Source organism: Oreochromis aureus, linkage group 6 (genome assembly GCF_013358895.1).
Source record: "Oreochromis aureus strain Israel breed Guangdong linkage group 6, ZZ_aureus, whole genome shotgun sequence".
Classification (NCBI taxonomy): domain Eukaryota; kingdom Metazoa; phylum Chordata; class Actinopteri; order Cichliformes; family Cichlidae; genus Oreochromis; species Oreochromis aureus.
This window is the reverse complement of record NC_052947.1, coordinates 10740712-10758858: the sequence shown is the minus strand read 5'-3', so window position 1 is coordinate 10758858 and position 18147 is coordinate 10740712. Positions and strand designations below refer to the sequence as shown.

Below are 18147 nucleotides of genomic sequence, written 5' to 3'. Positions count from 1 at the left end.
GGGATTGTCTGTGATTTCTAAAGACTGTCTTTCAATGGGTTCATGGAAAAAGTAATTGGTCTTCTGTAAGGAATATGCCCGCTGATCATCATTCTTTGAGAACTGAGAACTGTAACAACGAAACACCCTCGAACATTTCTTCTTCTTTTTCAACATTTACAACATTCAAATAACCTGAAATCTTGCTTTGATTTACAGCTTCAGTTTTCATTCAATAAAGTTTGTCACCATACATTAAAAAATAGTATTCCTCTGTAGTTGAGTGACTTTTGTATGACTTCAGCATCACAACTGGTGTATCTGTTTTTAAACTCTGCATAAAACACATGATAAAAATCAGTTGAAAAGAAAAAAACATGGCTGACTTCTGACTTTAGAGATATTTGGCAGTAAACGCACTAATTCAAAATGTTGTACTAAAAGCAAAACAAAAACCTGTTGTTTCATGAAGTTTTCATGTGTGTGAGCTTGAGATGCTTTTGAATTGAACATTAAAAGTTCAAAGTCTCTGTGTCTGTGGGTTTTTTTCTCAGTTTTATCTGGACCACAAAATGACAACCAAACCACATGTACCTTTTTTCACTCTGACAACATGGAAACATTAAAAAACAAACAAACAAACAAAACCCATAGAATTAAGTCATGCATATAACTATATATAAATATGTATACTAATAAATACCTAGCGAGATAGATATGTAGAGATATAGAAATATGTGAAACAGCTACTTTGACACTTGAGGTTTCATCTTTCCACAAGAGGAAGTGATCTGAAGGTGTTGCATGAAAACACATTTGGCCTAATTTCTTTGTCCATTCTGTCATCAGACTTCACAGTTTTAAGAAGATGACTTCTGCTTTTAAGAAGTCATTCTTTAATAAGACAACAGCTAGGGTTTTATAAAGCTCATTAGTCAACTTTGTGATTAAACAGCGCAGTCTGCAACAGCCATGTTCTTCACAGAAGCTGAATGTTTGTTCTGGGTTTTTGTTCTCTGTCTCTCAGGTAGGAAAGATTCTGTTTTCCCTGATCCCTTAATTCAATGTCCACTTTGTATGTATCAGTGTAAATGCTGCATTAATGCATAGGTAAAATTTTATGGTTGTAGATATTTAAAGCTGTTTTAAATTTTACTGTTGTTTACTTTAAGCCATAATAATGATTTTTTTGACTCTATAAGGTCAGTCCTCCTGTCCTTTCACAGTCACGTATCTCTTGTTTTAAATCACCACAGAAGAATAGCCTGTTTTTGTATTTGTTACAACTGGTTTGTCAGATTGTTCACCTTTCCATTGTATCAAATACTGCAGTTTTATGAAAGCTGTTAGTTTCTAAAGATTGATGTACTAAAAGTTCCTTTGCATCAGTGCTATGAAGTACTGGGTTTAGGCCATAGTGAGATGAGTCTCTCATTTCAAGCTTGTCTCAAATCCATATCAGTAAACGATCACTCTGTGTTACAATTAAAAATATGTGATCAACACATTTTAAAATGCGCTGGAGAACTACTGTAACCCAAACTCTAGTCTTCTACCAGTCACAAGCATGTAGAAGCTTAAAACTGTGAGAAAAAGAGAAAGTAAAAAGCAAGAACTGTTACTTTCCATATCGTAATGTCATATTAATGTGTTAAAGTTGACAGCCCTAACACATACAGTGGCTTGCAAAAGTATTCGGCCCCCTTGAACTTTTCCACATTTTGTCACATTACAGCCACAAACATGAATCAATTTTATTGGAATTCCACGTGAAAGACCAATACAAAGTGGTGAGAAGTGGAATGGAAATCATACATGATTGCAAACATTTTTTACAAATAAATAACTGAAAAGTGGGGTGTGCGTAATTATTCAGCCCCCTTTGGTCTGAGTGCAGTCAGTTGCCCATAGACATTGCCTGATGAGTGCTAATGACTAAATAGAGTGCACCTGTGTGTAATCTAATGTCAGTACAAATACAGCTGCTCTGTGACAGCCTCAGAGGTTGTCTAAGAGAATATTGGGAGCAACAACACCATGAAGTCCAAAGAACACACCAGACAGGTCAGGGATAAAGTTATTGAGAAATTTAAAGCAGGCTTAGGCTACAAAAAGATTTCCCAAGCCTTGAACATCCCACAGAGCACTGTTCAAGCAATCATTCAGAAATGGAAGGAGTATGGCACAACTGTAAACCTACCAAGACAAGGCCGTCCACCTAAACTCACAGGGCGAACAAGGAGAGCGCTGATCAGAAATGCAGCCAAGAGGCCCATGGTGACTCTGGACGAGCTGCAGAGATCTACAGCTCAGGTGGGGGAATCTGTCCATAGGACAACTATTAGTTGTGCGCTGCACAAAGTTGGCCTTTATGGAAGAGTGGCAAGAAGAAAGCCATTGTTAACAGAAAACCATAAGAAGTCCCGTTTGCAGTTTGCCACAAGCCATGTGGGGACACAGCAAACATGTGGAAGAAAGGTGCTCTGGTCAGATGAGACCAAAATGGAACTTTTGGCCAAAATGCAAAACGCTATGTGTGGCGGAAAACTAACACTGCACATCACTCTGAACACACCATCCCCACTGTCAAATATGGTGGTGGCAGCATCATGCTCTGGGGGTGCTTCTCTTCAGCAGGGACAGGGAAGCTGGTCAGAGTTGATGGGAAGATGGATGGAGCCAAATACAGGGCAATCTTGGAAGAAAACCTCTTGGCGTCTGCAAAAGACTTGAGACTGGGGCGGAGGTTCACCTTCCAGCAAGACAACGACCCTAAACATAAAGCCAGGGCAACACTGGCATGGTTTAAAACAAAACATATCCATGTGTTAGAATGGCCCAGTCAAAGTCCAGATCTAAATCCAATCGAGAATCTGTGGCAAGATCTGAAAACTGCTGTTCACAAACGCTGTCCATCTAATCTGACTGAGCTGGAGCTGTTTTGCAAAGAAGAATGGGCAAGGATTTCAGTCTGTAGATGTGCAAAGCTGGCAGAGACAGACCCTAAAAGACTGGCAGCTGTGATTGCAGCAAAAGGTGATTCTACAAAGTATTGACTCGGGGGGGCTGAATAATTACGCACATCCCACTTTGCAGTTATTTATTTATAAAAAATGTTTGAAATCATGTATGATTTTTGTTCCACTTCTCACGTGTACACCACTTTGTATTGGTCTTTCACGTGGAATTCCTATAAAATTGATTCATGTTTGTGGCTGTAATGTGACAAAATGTGGAAAAGTTCAAGGGGGCCGAATACTTTTGCAAGCCACTGTATGCCCCGTGTGTGGAGCTGCACAGCGACAACATGTTAGCGCAGTTGACCCGTTAACGCGTTATATGTAGAGAGACATTTCAGAGATTTAGTCATTCTGCGTGTCCAAACTTTTAACTGGTATATATGGTGTTTCATGCACTCTGTATACACATTTGCCTTTATCTGTCTGTCCATTCTCTAATTAGCATCTCTCTTTTAAGCAGGACACTTCTGAATTTCACCTCCTTTATTTTACCCGAACAGCATCTGGAGTATTTAGAAGATCAAACAATCAAACATTCTGACTAAAAGCTGAAATTTAAAGCAGTTGTGTTCTGAAGCCAGATGTTTGTTTTGGATCTTGGATCTTTGTTCTCCATCTCTCTGGGAGGATATATTTTGTTCAATTTAAGACTGCAAAACATTTCAGGTGTAGCCAAATTGTGCAAAGTCACATAAAGATTAGATAAAACAGGATAAGATCTGTTAGTTGAAGGGACTTTCACTAATTCTATCTTGATGAGCTACACGTCATTAAAGTACAAGTTAATCATTTGCATTATCATTGTGCAACTGCCCTGACTTGTTGGTATAGAGATCAATGTTACAGAAATTGTGTAAATCTGCACAGATGCTTGTTAATCAAATGTTCTGCTAAAGGTGTTCAGGGAAAACCAAACAGCATCTGTGCCTTGAAAGGTTCATCAGTAAATCTGTCCTGCTCACATCAACATCCAACTTCAAGCATGAACTGGTACAGTGTATACAGGGGGGGCTTGAAGATTGAGACCTCTGCAGATGGAAAGTACAGCATGTCAGCAGAGAGTAACTTGACTCTGACAGTCAACAATCTAGCAGAGAATGATGCAAACATTTACTGCTGCAGAGAACCTGCTGACAAATCAGACTGTGGCCAAAGGGGAATTTCTCTCAGTGTTGCAGGTACAGTGGTTTTATCAAATGCATGAAGAACTCATTTATGAATAATCAATGTATTGATATTATTTCTATTAACGATCCTCTCAGAGCTGCAGGTAAAGGTGATTCCTGCCACAGAGGGACAGACAGTAACACTGATGTGCAGCAGCAGCTGTCCTCTGACTGAAAAGCCTGCAGCCTACATCTGGTACAAGAACAGAGAGTTTCTCTATGAGGACTGGTCTCCCTGGTACCAAGAGCTGCTCAGCAGTGAGGAAGCAGTCACATACTCCTGTGCTGTCAAAGGCTACGAGGATCTCAGAGCCCCTGAAGTCTCTGTGGGTGAGTCATGATATTCAGTGTGTAACAAAATAAACTACTAAAAATAAACTAAGTCAAATAATTCTCAGTAAACATACTCAATACTCTAATATTTTTTTTCATCCAGATTCCATCACATCACCATGCTTCAATGTGACTTACACTAAAAGCGAAATGTGTCCTTATCAGCAGGGATCAGAACATGAGCCTTGTTCCATCACATTTCCCAGAGGTGAACACACAAACACATCTTCTTACTGATCTCTGAAATACACTGTTTCTACATTCACTTTTTTAACCCCTCAGCTGTAAAAAGGCTGAAAGGTTAAAAGATGTTATTGGCAGTTGGCATGGACACCGAGATTTGTAACTGCGAGAATGAGGCAACGTAGGATTTCCAAATTGCTACAAAAGGCACATGTACTAAAAATCTTTGATGATTTTGAATCTCAGTGACACTGACCTCAAGGTCAAGGTCAAAGTTCTAGTTTTCTGAAAATTTTGTGATTGCAATACTTCAGGAATGAATTCAACTAGGACTTTCACATTAACAGCATAGGTACATCTACTAAGACGCTGAGGAGTAGCGCTGGCAGCCATCAGTATTTTTAAAAAATGAAACAATTTTTTGAACAAACGTGAATTACATTATGCTTTGGGTGAAAAAAGTAGAATGCCAAGATTATTATGGAAGTGTGGGGATGCAGTCAATGAAAATGTGTTAAAGTGAAAACTTCCCTGATGAGGAAAAGACAGAATGAGTACACAGATCACTCTCGTATAAGGAAAAGAGAAGTGAGTTCAAGTGCCGTTGTTCTTTGGACTCACCTCTACAAATCTGCTCCCATACACAAAACCATGTAACTGACATACATACATGTATAAAATATGCATATTAATAACATAGTGACTGACGAAACTGTATTTATCATCTCCTCAGTGGTACATGTTGTAAGGACACCTGGGAACACACTGACCTGTAGCACCTCATGTCCTCTGATCGACCCTCAAACTGTCTATGTGTGGTATGAAAATGGAAAACTTTATAGGGAAAATATAACGAGCATTTCAACTCCAAGTTCTTTGAAAAACAACTTTTACTGTGTAATTAAAGGTCACGAGCATCTTCAATCTGATGAAGTCTGTGAGTATCAAAGAAAACTGTTAATTCTGTTAATTAATAAAAAGCTGTTATCTCAACATGCAGACACCACAGTCAACTGTAAATCTTCCATCTATATTTCAGGTGTTCAGGATAAAAACTGCTGGAGAGTGAATTATATCAGCAGGAGAATCTGTGCTCTGGAAGGATCTTCAGTCAGCATTATTAGTAAATACTCACATCCTGATAACATGAAACCAGAGTTTAAATTATGGATTAAAAAATGGAGAACAGGTGATAAGGAACGGATTGAGCCTTCAGGTCGTGTGGAGTATCACGACAACGTGAAGAACCAAAACATCCTGACCATCAAAAACCTGACGAAGAATGACTCAGGAGAATATACATTCATCCTGAAACAACATGATAAAGAACTGAAACTGCCTGGAGTCTTTTTGATTGTCACAGGTAAAGTCTCCTAACAAGGATTAAGATGTTTTATTCATGTAAGAGCCTCAATGTTTTACACTAAAAAGCCTAATGTAAACCTGAGCAAACAAAACTGAATGTAAAAATGTTATCAGCAAAATTTCACTGATCATCACATTTTAGCTGGTCTAAGAATAAGTGCTGCTTGTTAAACTGTTGACTGTCCTTTGCTTTCCACACCAATTGACCTGTATCACATTACCCATCACAATGCTATCCTATATTTTAAAAAAAGGTAACTGGGAATTTTTTATGAGATTTATAGTTTTTAATTATTTAATAATGTTCCTCTTTCAGAGCTGAGAGTGAAGATGAGTCCTTCTGCAGTGGTGACAGAGGGTCAGAGAGTCACACTGACCTGCAGTACCAGCTGTCCTCTGACTGACAACACAAACTACATTTGGTACTTGAACAGTCGACCTCTGAACATGACAGTGACACACAACAAACATCTGATCCTAGACCCAGTCAGCAGGGAGGATGCAGGAAGCTACTCCTGTGCTGTGAAAACCAACAAAGATATCAGCTCTGCTCCAAAGACTCTCACTGTCCAAAGTATCACAGGAACATGGACACCAGCAGCTGCAGGAGTTTCTGCTGCTCTGCTCCTTTTAATACCTCTCTCTGTCTTCTGGTGTGTTAGGTGAGCAACACTTTGATCTCATTCAGATCAATATGTTCTTGCGATATGCCTTTACTTTATATATTTCTATCTGTTTACAAATCAGAAAAAAGAGGATTTCTAACCAGCCTTCAAGAACTGAAACATTAGGCAACAAACAGCAGGTACCAAACAGGAAACAAAAAATTCTTCTCCAGTAACAACAGATATAAAAAAAGCCGCTTGTACACCTTGTTTTTCTTTATATAAATCTATTCCTGCTTAATCCAAAAGCATGTATTTTTTGCCTCTGTATTGTTCTCCTTCATGTGAATCATAACCTCTATATGTAAATGCATGTAAATATACATTAATAAAATGTGATGTTATTTGTCTATGCAGATTTTTCCTAATTTCATAAATGAAAACGTTCCAGCTGAATCGGAGGAGCAGGATGGTCATCACTATGTCAGGCTGCATTTCAGTTTGAAAAACAACACTGACCTCTACTCAACCATCGAGTTATCGCCTGCTAAGTTAATACACCTTCTTTCTTTTTTTTTGCTGTATTCATCATATTCAAACTGTGATTTGAAGTCACTTGTTGATTTGCTAATTATTTCATTTTTTGTAAATTAGAATGACAACAACATCCAGTCACTTTCCAAGAAGTGAAACATCAGACAATGAAGAGCAGGTACATGACAGGATTCAAGTATAAAACATCAACTCTGTGCTATTTTTCTTCATATGTAAATCATGCATTGTTATGGCCAAACTGTGCAAATCACAGTTTGGCCATAACAAACACCTTGTTGGAACATAAGAGTGTCCATAAGTGCACGTGGCACCAGGACGCTCTAGGCCGCAGGTCGATGATTGATTTTGTATTACATTTGGTACTTGAACAGTCGACCTCTGACCCCGAGAGAGAACCAGAACAAACATTTGATCCTAGACACAGTCAGCAAGGAGAATATAAGAAATTATTCCTGTGGTGTTAAAACCAACAAGGATAACACCACAGCTCAATGGCTACCAGCAGCTGCAGGTGGTTTTGCAGCTCTCCTGTTAATAATAATAATACTTCTCACTGTGTTCTGCTGCCAGAGGTGAGCATCACTGTGTTCTCTTTTAGATCAATCATGTTCAAACTCTGATTTGAAATCTGTTATTCAGTCGTATCCTTTCATGTTTGACACTCAGAAAAAAGAAGGCTTCCAGTCATTCTCCAAAGAGTGAAATATCAGACAACTAACAGCAGGTACATGGCAGGTTTATCTCACTAACATTATACCCTCTCGTACGCAATGAAATATAATCTTATGTTATTTGGTTTCCTCAGGTCAGCCTTAATCCCATATATGGAAACAACCCAGCTCAGCACAGCAGGATGCTTGACACCATGAACCACGAAGCTCATCTCTATGCCAATGAAGTTGATCTCTATTCCAATGGCGCTAGTCTCTACTGTAACCTCTAATATTGAGTCATTGCCTACAAGAAAAGCACCACAGTTGATGAGTCCAGAGTGTTAAACAATCACAGTCTATAGTGGAAATATAAGGTAAAATACAGTAGAAATTAGTAAAAAAGTAAAAATGCATAGGGTTTTCAACTTAAAGATAGCCTACGATATTACATGTTGCAAAAAACCTGGAAAGTGCATCACAACATAAAAATGCTATTGTTAACTTTGTCAGAGACGCCAGCTGTACTACTTTGTGAGCTTTGTGAATTTATAACATTATCTGGAAAATGACTGTAAAACTGAACTTTAAAGTCATCGTGTCTGCAGGTTTCTTTTTTTCTGAATCATAAATGAACCACTAACTGCTAAACATAGAGAACGAAAGTTTCTAATGTTTCTAATGTTTCTAATAGTGGTTATGTAAAATAGACAAAATAAACAAAGTAGCTCAAGTAGCTAAATTCTTTTGCACAACTATTGTGAAGATTTATCAGAATAATCACTTGTGGATTGTTTCTTCACCTTTTGCTGTCAGAAGGTGGAGGGTTTATTAAATCTTTTTTCCTTCTATTAATGACTGTACAATAAGGACAAGTAAGATCAGACCTGCTCTCAGGTGAGTTTCCTCCAAATAACGATTATTTACATTAACTATCACTTGACTGCAGAATGTAGAAAAGTCAGTAAAAACCTGCCACATAACATAACATAATTAACTAATGACATTTACAGCTCAGTTATCTTTACAGACTTGTTCAGATTATGCTTTTTTTGATCAGAAAAACAATATCTCACAGCATCTAAGGCAGCAAACAACATGAGTGGTTATAAAATATGATTTTTATTAAAGAGTAAAAGTGTTTACATCTGTGAGTGTGGTTGCAAAGTGCTAAAGTCTGGCACTTTCTAACCACACCCAGCACCCACATTCAACCAGAGGCAAAAAAAAGTAGCTTCACAGAAAACTAAAGTCTCCATCTCTACAGCTGTCCATGCTGCACGTTGAACTTGTGGAACAGTTTTACCACCTCCACAGCTCTCTGCTCAACAATGACTATTTAATGCATTCAAATACAACTACAAGGAGCAGAGTTGATACTTACAGTAAATCTAATAAAATCATCATTATTATATGGGAAGTGACTGAATGTAGTTTAATATGTTTTCATGGTACAACATAGCATGCAAGAATACTAAAGATTTAAACATTCATGTTATCTGTCTCATCCCTCAGTCTGACAAAGAGTACTTCTTAGTTTGAATGGTGAGTGACTTTGTCTCTTGTGTTTTGTGCACTTACTGTCATCTTTACACTTAAAGTTTGGACTGAAAAATCATGTTATTGAGAGATGCTGGCTTTCTGTTTGTGGCTGTCATCTTTTATATCTCAGGTGTCAGTGATTATTCATGAGTCCTGAAATAAGAATAGACGTAAATGCATATACTCACCAAAAGAAAAGGACAAATGTCAACATTGTATAATTTATAGAGATGAGAACTTTGAATGTTCTGCCCAACCATTTGGTAGAGCACACACTTGAGTCCCTATATGTTTCTGAAACATGCACTGAAATGAACTTAACCCTGTTTGAGCCATTTCTACCACTTTGTTTTGATATGTTATTCTCAGAAAATCCACTGGATGTCGACCTTTCTTTAGTGGAGGTGGCTGTAGCTCAGGCAGGTCATCTACTGATCGGAAGGTTGGTGGTTTGATTCCTGGCTTTCCCTAGTCTATGCCAAATATCCTTGGGCACGATACTAACCCAAATTGCTCTCCGATGCATCAATCAAGTATGAATGTATGTGTGACTGTTGGTTAGAAAGCACTTAGAAAATGTGCTTGTGAGAATGGGAGTGAATGCACAGGTTGTGTAAAGCGCTTTGAGTTCTCAGAAGAGTAGAAAATATATAAGAACCAGTCCATTTACCAAGTTGGAGACCTTTTCAGTTAGCTTCCATACAGGAAGTTAGAAAAGGAACACTCAAAATTTCCTACACCACACGACGGTGTCAAGATTCTTTATTTGTCATGTGCATAATTATACAAGTACAACACGCAGCAAAATGTGACCTGATGCGCTCCTCGACTGTGCAAAAAGAGAGAGAACAGTATATACAGTGAGTGAATATATACAAAGAGGACATTATGTGCAGTAAGTGAGTTATATATAAATCATGTCTGACAGACAGGGTACACTGTGGGTGTGTACAGATGAGTCAAGTTTTGGGGCACATCTGCCACCCACTGCATCACAACACCAGTCATTCACTTAATTACAATAGACGCACACAGTAAAGGGAAAAGACACACTGCTCTGGGTCAGGGACAAGCTGCATCCAGCAACAGGTGTTCCCTCGCCTGGATGCCCCAAACAAAGCGCAGACTGGACATCCCAACATTACTGGACATACCAATAATAATAATAATAATAAGTATTATTATAAAAATGATCTGGATACAAATATTGAATCCCATTTCATTTATTTTTGTGCAGATTCCATCACACAAAGATGCTACAGTGTGACTTATGCTTATAGAATGATGTGTTCTTACAAACAGGCATCAGTGGATAAGCCGTCCTCCATCACATATCCCACAGGGAAAGTTTTCACAAACAAACTGTAAAAGCATTTGTTTGTATTTGTTGAAACTTATATTTTGGTCAATCATATAAGTTGTTTTAATGTTTCATAAGTAACACGAAGTGTATTCATCTCGTATCAAAAGAGGTTCACATTCAAAGAACTTCTTCAACAGTGTGATTTGTGATTTGCAGCACCAGCTGTAACCTGACTGACAATCAAACTGCCTACATGTGGTATCACAACAAACTAAACTATTTTGAGAATCAACTTAATTCAACTCAATACTCAAGAGAAGTTTTTAAGTGTCAAAAATATATTGGTTCCATTCTTCCACTGTTTCCTGTTGATCTTAGACTAATGAAATGCATTTTAGAATTTTACTGTTTTTTGTCTTTTGCCCACAACTGAGACTGTTCGTCAAACCTAGAATCTGTGTATGTGACACTTGCAGACACTTCATGTTTCTTCGCAATGGGAACTAAACAAGCCAAGACTGTAACCATAATCAGCTTTACACACACACACACACACACACACACACACACACACACACACACACACACACACACACACACACACACTTGGGCAAGAAGTAGATTCTGATGTTTTTTGTTGAGTTTTCTCCATTTCATGAACTGAGAGCAGATGAATTAACATCCCGAAGAGACAACTGCAATTTTAAAACATATTTACAAAGTGAAACAGAGTAACAGGATAAAATATTACCACTACCTGTATGAACCTCAGAACAGGTGATCAAATCATCCCTCAATAGTAGAGACTGTTATATTGAATGCACAAGCAGTTGTTGAAATGATGAGTTATGATAATGGCTCCATCTCGTGGCCATGTCTCTAACTGCTAAAGAGCAGACAGAGTGAAGAGGGCTCCTGCAAATAGGAGTCCACCAAACTGTTTGGATTCATAGTGACGTTGTGAAGTCAGCATGTGCTAATTTTTCATCGGTTACCTGAAAGAATGTGTTCTATGCAAAGTGAGATTTAGTAAACAGCAAGACTGATTTAAAAGCACAATTCTTGAGTGAACAGTATTGAGTGAACAAGGCTGCATGTCACTGCTGCAAGGTGACAAGTTCAACCACTAGAGGGCAGCAGAAATAAAATTTCTGTTAATTTTTCAAATGTAAAATACTAACTTGCTCAGACAGCTATAGTATATAAATGCATAAAGTATTTAAAGAGGAAGGAAGTTTGGGTTTAGTTTGAAACCTGCATGATGTGTAAAACGAATGAACACAAACCAAATGCCATTTTATCATAATCTGACATGCTGGCCAGGAATTTGACATACCAGGGTATGCCCTGTCTGCTTTGTCTCTATTTGACAAATGAATTGCACTCCAAATGAGAATGATGGACGTTTCACGATGAGAATGAAACCATAACTGTACAAAAGAAAAAAACACCTAAAGTTTTATTTAGAACATAGTGCATGTTATTAACATGAAATTGAATTTGAAACTATAAATGACACTAGTAAATATTTTCTTGGAGAAAAAAAATAACTAGATTACAAAATATTGGGGACTGGCAGATTAGTTTCTAGTTTTCAAGGCTTGCTAAGGTTCTAGGCGCACCCTAAAAGAGTCATAAGGAACCAATCAATCAATCAATCAATCAATCAATCAATCAATCAATCAATCAATCAATCAATCAATCAAACAATGTTTATTTCTATAGCACATTTAAAAAGGACCTGTGTCCATCAAAGTGCTTCACAAAAGTGCCGCAATGCAGGTTACAATGAAAGACAACAAAAACAGTTATAGTTACAGCAACAGTTACAGTTATGTAGCACAAATGCAGGCCAGTCCGAACTAATTTGCTTCAAAGGCTAGATTAAGAAAGTGAGTTTTTAAGTGCAATTTAAAAGATTGTATGGACATCAGTCAGAGCACATATGCACAAAGTCAGGCCATATAAAAATTAGTGAACTAATCTGGCTAAACATGGTCCCTGGGTCTTGGTTTAGGAGTTTTGGGATGATTCAGGTTTTTCTAGATTTGTATTTTTGATTATCTTTGTTTCATGATTCTATATTCTGCATATATTATATTTACATTTGTCTTGTTTCTTAGTTTTATGGGTTCGGGGTTTTCTTGGAGAGTGTTAAGGGTTTCTGGTTTTGTGCTTTCTTGGAGCAGCATATTCTGGTGTGTTTCTTTATATTTGTATTTTCAGGTTTTAATTCTCTTGTTTATTTCTGTTCTTGGTTTTAGTCTGGTTTGTGTTATTCCTTGAATCCCCATTCCTCCCTCCCTTGTGATTCTGTATCTGGCTTAGTCCATAACTACCGCCCCATCGCTAAGTTACTTTTACTTTTACTTAATGAGCAGCTCTTTAAGATAATGGAAGGCAAAAATGTATTATATAAACATCTGATTTTGGCAAAAAAACAAAAACCCCAAAAACAATGCTGCTTTGCCGGTCCTTATGAACAACATTTTAATTGAGACTAATCCATAATAAGACATACATACATAAGTATACAGGTGTCTGCTATTATCATAGTACAACTTAATGCCTCCCAAACACACACACTCCCTACTTTGAACAAATAATGACATACACAAAACAATCTGCTTGAAACCTGGGCATTATTTATGATCAACATCTCAGCTTTAAGAAAAATATCCAAGGTCTGTCCAGTTTTATAAGATTGGAGGCTAAGCTGTTGTACTCAGATCAAACTGTTTTCACTTTTGTGATTGATAAAATTTTTTGGTATTCCAGCCTTACTAATGAATTCATATTTTCATATGTTTCACATTTTCACCCTTCATTTTGCTGTCTGCATTCATAAAGCCTGCATGAAACAGAAACAGCAAGAATGCATGAACCAAAGCATCTGTGTAAGAGTCCATCGTCTGTTGTTATATTTCCTGCCATGCTATACTTTGCTCTACTGTAACTGTTTCTAATGTCTATAAATAGAAATGCCTCTCTCTGTCAGTTTTTCTCTTCTTTGCTTTTTCATCATGTATTTCTGCTTTTACAGTTTTAAACTTCTGGTGCTCCTTTCTGTTAAACTTTCTGTGGTTACACAGTCTTTTCTGTTTGTTTCATCTGCCAGTCCTTTTTGTGTTTTGGGTGCACTTTTTTTTTTAAACAGCAGGCCTTCCCACTGTCGCCATGTGCTTGCTCTTACACTATAAAGCACCTTGAGGCACATTTAGTTGTGATTTGTTGCTATATAAAGAAAACTGAACTGAATTAGAGAAATATTAAGTTGGATTTGATAATGTGATAACTGAAGGTGCTTAGGAAATAAAACTGCTACATCTGCACTAAGATTTGTAACATGATTTAGAAAGAACCGTCGTCTCTTACTCATGCCCCATTCAACTTCATTATCTAATAAGCCATGCATTTCCTGTAGAAGGAGCACAGCAATGTCTTTTTCTGTACTGAGCTCATGTAACACTGCTCACCTTTCTCTATCCCTCTATCACATTTAAAGTTTCCATTCTCCTATACTCTCCTTATCTTTAAAACACAATATATGAATATGTCTCCATCAGGGATTGTCTGTGATTTCTAAAGACTGTCTTTCAATGGGTTCATGGAAAAAGTAATTGGTCTTCTGTAAGAAATATGCCCGCTGATCATCATTCTTTGAGAACTGAGAACTGTAACAATGAAACACCCTCGAACATTTCTTCTTCTTTTCCAACATTTACAACATTCAAATAACCTGAAATCTTGCTTTGATTTACAGCTTCAGTTTTCATTCACCTTGCCTGTCCACTGTTATTTAGGCAGACAGTATGTGCAGTCAAAGCACATCATGTGTAACTGAGCTGGAACAATAATAGTACATGAATCATTGCCATATTTAATTCTTTTAGACACTGAAATGTCTTTCAAAGGGTCATTCATATATATATAAATGTCTGTCTTTAAAGAGACTGAACGTGTTGGAGTCTGATGTCTTTGCAACCAAGATGATCTGTTCATTTGGAATTAAGGAGGTGGGCAACAGATCCACACTGAGGATACAAATGACGGAGAGACAGCTGCCAACAAGTAATTCAATACCACACCTCTCTCAACCAAAACCCGAACATCTTCGTCTCAAAGAAAAACAACAGCCCTGTAGCCTTCTCTTACACTCTCAAGAAAGCAATTCTGAAAAGAGAAGCAGTCCAAACATCCACTCATTCAGTAGCTCCACACACCCTCAGAGAGGAAGTTGTTTCCACCCTGGTTTTGGAAGAGCAGACTCTACTCCAACTTCCTGCTCAATAAAGTTTGTCACCATATATTAAAAAATAGTATTCCTCTGTAGTTGAGTGACTTTTGTATGACTTCAGCATCACAACTGGTGTATCTGTTTTTAAACTCTGCATAAAACACATGATAAAAATCAGTTGAAAAGAAAAAACATGGCTGACTTCCAGTGTTGGGACTAACGCGTTATTAAGTAACGCGTTACAGTAACTACGTTATTATTGTGGTAACGAGCACGGTAACTAGTTATTATGCCAAAACCAGGAACGCGTTACTCGTTACTGGGATTTAGATAGGCTCGTTACTCGTTACTTCGTGTGGTGGATATCGCGAAGCTTCCACAGATTCAATAACATTAGCAAGTGGTGGAGGCCAGCAGGTGGATGAAGGAAAAGGAGGCAAGAGGAGAGACCCAAGCGGCCGCCGGTCCGCGTGTCAGGTGAACTGAACTTCAGGTAAGAAGTTATGACCTGCAGTCTATCGGAGTCAGATATAAACCAAGTTTAGGTGGAGTTTATTTTCGGTATGCTGACATTTTCGTACTGCGTGCTAGCTAGCATGACGGAGTTTCTATACAGCTGGGTGGGTGCTATGTTACTGATGTTGAACTTTATTTTGTTCATAAGGTTAATTATTAGAGTTGCCAACCGTCCCGTAAAAAACAGAATCGTCTGGTATTCAGAGAAAATATTACGCGTTTCGTACTGAGGTGAAAAGGAACACAGTTTGTCCCGGACTTCAGCTACAATGAAAAAGACACAAAGCTGAAGCTGCACAGCTGCCTCTTCTTCTCTCATTCTCTCCTCTCCCATTTCTACTTCAATCACGAAACTGATCAGCTGATCGGCTTTTCTCTCTTGTTTGTTTATCGCCCACTTTGCGCCAGAAAGAGGAAATCAGCGGATGTCGCGTTAAACAACAGCAGCACGTTTAAGCTTGATCAGCTGTTGTTAGAATTTATTTAATATTAATTTCTAGTATCAGCTGATGTTTGCTGGAGCCACAGCTGTAAAGCTGCTGGTCATGATATCGGTTTGGTTATCTGGTGAGAGGGAAACATGCAGATGAAACCAGGAGATGTCCTTACTGAATCATCAGAGCTGAACAGGTGATGGAGAAACAGGTTTACCTTTTAGGTGACATGAATGAGTTGAAGGAAGTTATGAACTGTTTCTGAGAGACAAATAACACCAGGATCCTTTTCTGCTAGCTGACAGCTGGTAACTGTGCAGGGGCGGGTCTAGCAAAGTGTTGCCAGGGGCCAGGTAGGGCATTAACAGGAAAGGAGGGACAAGGAAATACTTTTCTTTCTTATTCTCATTTAAAATGTCTAGCTTTTTAAAAAAATAATTATCTGAGTCTTACAACAAACAATTGATAGATTGATACATATATACCATCAGAACAGTGTACATCACTGTCACAACAGTGTTTGTTTTCATTCAAAGGCTTTATGATTTTTCCTATAATGGTGGGCGGTCTCTAGTCAAAATGCCGGGACGATTTTTTTTTGTCCCAGTCCAGCTCTGTATGCAGCTCATCTGCAGTCTGGTGTTACCTACATCTTCCTATTCAGAAGGCAGAATTTCCAAGTTCTGAGTACAATCAAAAGCACCACGACTGCAGTTTTTGTGTTGGATGTAAAAAGCAGGCTAGAATCATGGCGGCGGTCAACGACGGTCCAGGCGTGGGATTTCTCTCGTGGAAATGTGCACATTATTTTTTCCTTTCTATTGGTCGGTGGCACAGTGCACTTGTGGCAAGTAAGCAAGCTAGAAGACTGGCAGTCTGGCTGGGTATCCAGTTACGGAAGCAACACATTAACAAGAGAAGTCTGAGTAAAACCAAAGTTACTTTCCCTAGTAACTAGTTACTTTGAAAGTAACGAGTAACTTGAAGTAACTGAGTTACTTTTTTAGAGAAGTAACTAGTAATGTAACTAAGTTACTAATTTAAAGTAACTTACCCAACACTGCTGACTTCTGACTTTAGAAATATTTGGCAGTAAACGCACTAATTCAAAATGTTGTACTAAAAGCAAAACAAAAACCTGTTGTTTCATGAAGTTTTCATGTGTGTGAGCTTGAGATGCTTTTGAATTGAACATTAAAAGTTCAAAGTCTCTGTGTCTGTGGGTTTTTTTCTCAGTTTTATCTGGACCACAAAATGACAACCAAACCACATGTACCTTTTTTAACTCTGACAACATGGAAACATTAAAAAACAAACAAACAAACAAAAAAACCCATAGAATTAAGTCATGCATATAACTATATATATATGTATACTAATAAATACCTAGAGAGATAGATATATAGAGATATAGAAATATGTGAAACAGCTACTTTGACACTTGAGGTTTCATCTTTCCACAAGAGGAAGTGATCTGAAGGTGTTACATGCAAACACATTTGCCCTAATTTCTTTGTCCATTCTGTCATCAGACTTCACAGTTTTAAGAAGATGACGTCTGCTTTTAAGCATTCACTCTTTAATAAGACAGCAGCTGGGGTTTTGAAAGCTTATAAATCAACTTTCTGATTAGACAGCGCAGTCTGCAACAGCCATGTTCTTCACAGAAGCTGAATGTTTGTTCTGGGTTTTTGTTCTCCATCTCTCAGGTAGGAAAGATTCTGTTTTCCCTGATCCCTTAATTCAATGTCCACTTTGTATGTATCAGTGTAAATGCTGCATTAATGCATAGGTAAAATTTTATGGTTGTAGATATTTGAGGTTGTTTTAAATTTTACTGTCGTTTACTTTAAGAGATAGTAATGATTTTTTTTGACTCTATAAGGTCAGTCCTCCTGTCCTTTCACAGTCACTTATCTCTCTTTTTTAAATCACCACAGAAAAATAGCCTGTTTTTGTATTTGTTACAACTGGTTTATCAGATTGTTCACCTTTCCATTGTATCAAATACTGCAGTTTTATGAAAGCTGTTAGTTTCTAAAGATTGATGTACTAAAAGTTCCTTTGCATCAGTGCTATGAAGTACTGAGTTCAGGCCATAGTGAGATGAGTCTCTCATTCCAAGCTTGTCTCAAATCCATATCAGTAAACGATCACTCTGTGTTACAATTAAAAATATGTGATCAACACATTTTAAAATGTGCTGGAGAACTACTGTAACCCAAACTGTGGTCTTCTACCAGTCACAAGCATGTAGAA

The 18147-nt window shown here is 37.8% G+C and overlaps 1 protein-coding gene across 1 annotated transcript; it reads left to right on the top strand.

Annotated features, from left to right (window-relative positions):
- The first annotated feature begins 844 nt into the window (after positions 1-844).
- Positions 845-8149, top strand: LOC120440539. Its single transcript, XM_039613219.1, has 9 exons — positions 845-1006; positions 3896-4177; positions 4262-4495; positions 4602-4706; positions 5415-5618; positions 5721-6044; positions 6363-6463; positions 7561-7629; positions 8012-8149. Exons 1-9 carry the CDS (start codon positions 952-954, stop codon positions 8147-8149), a joined length of 1512 nt encoding a protein of 503 aa, XP_039469153.1. The 5' UTR covers positions 845-951.
- Positions 8150-18147: the final 9998 nt, after the last annotated feature.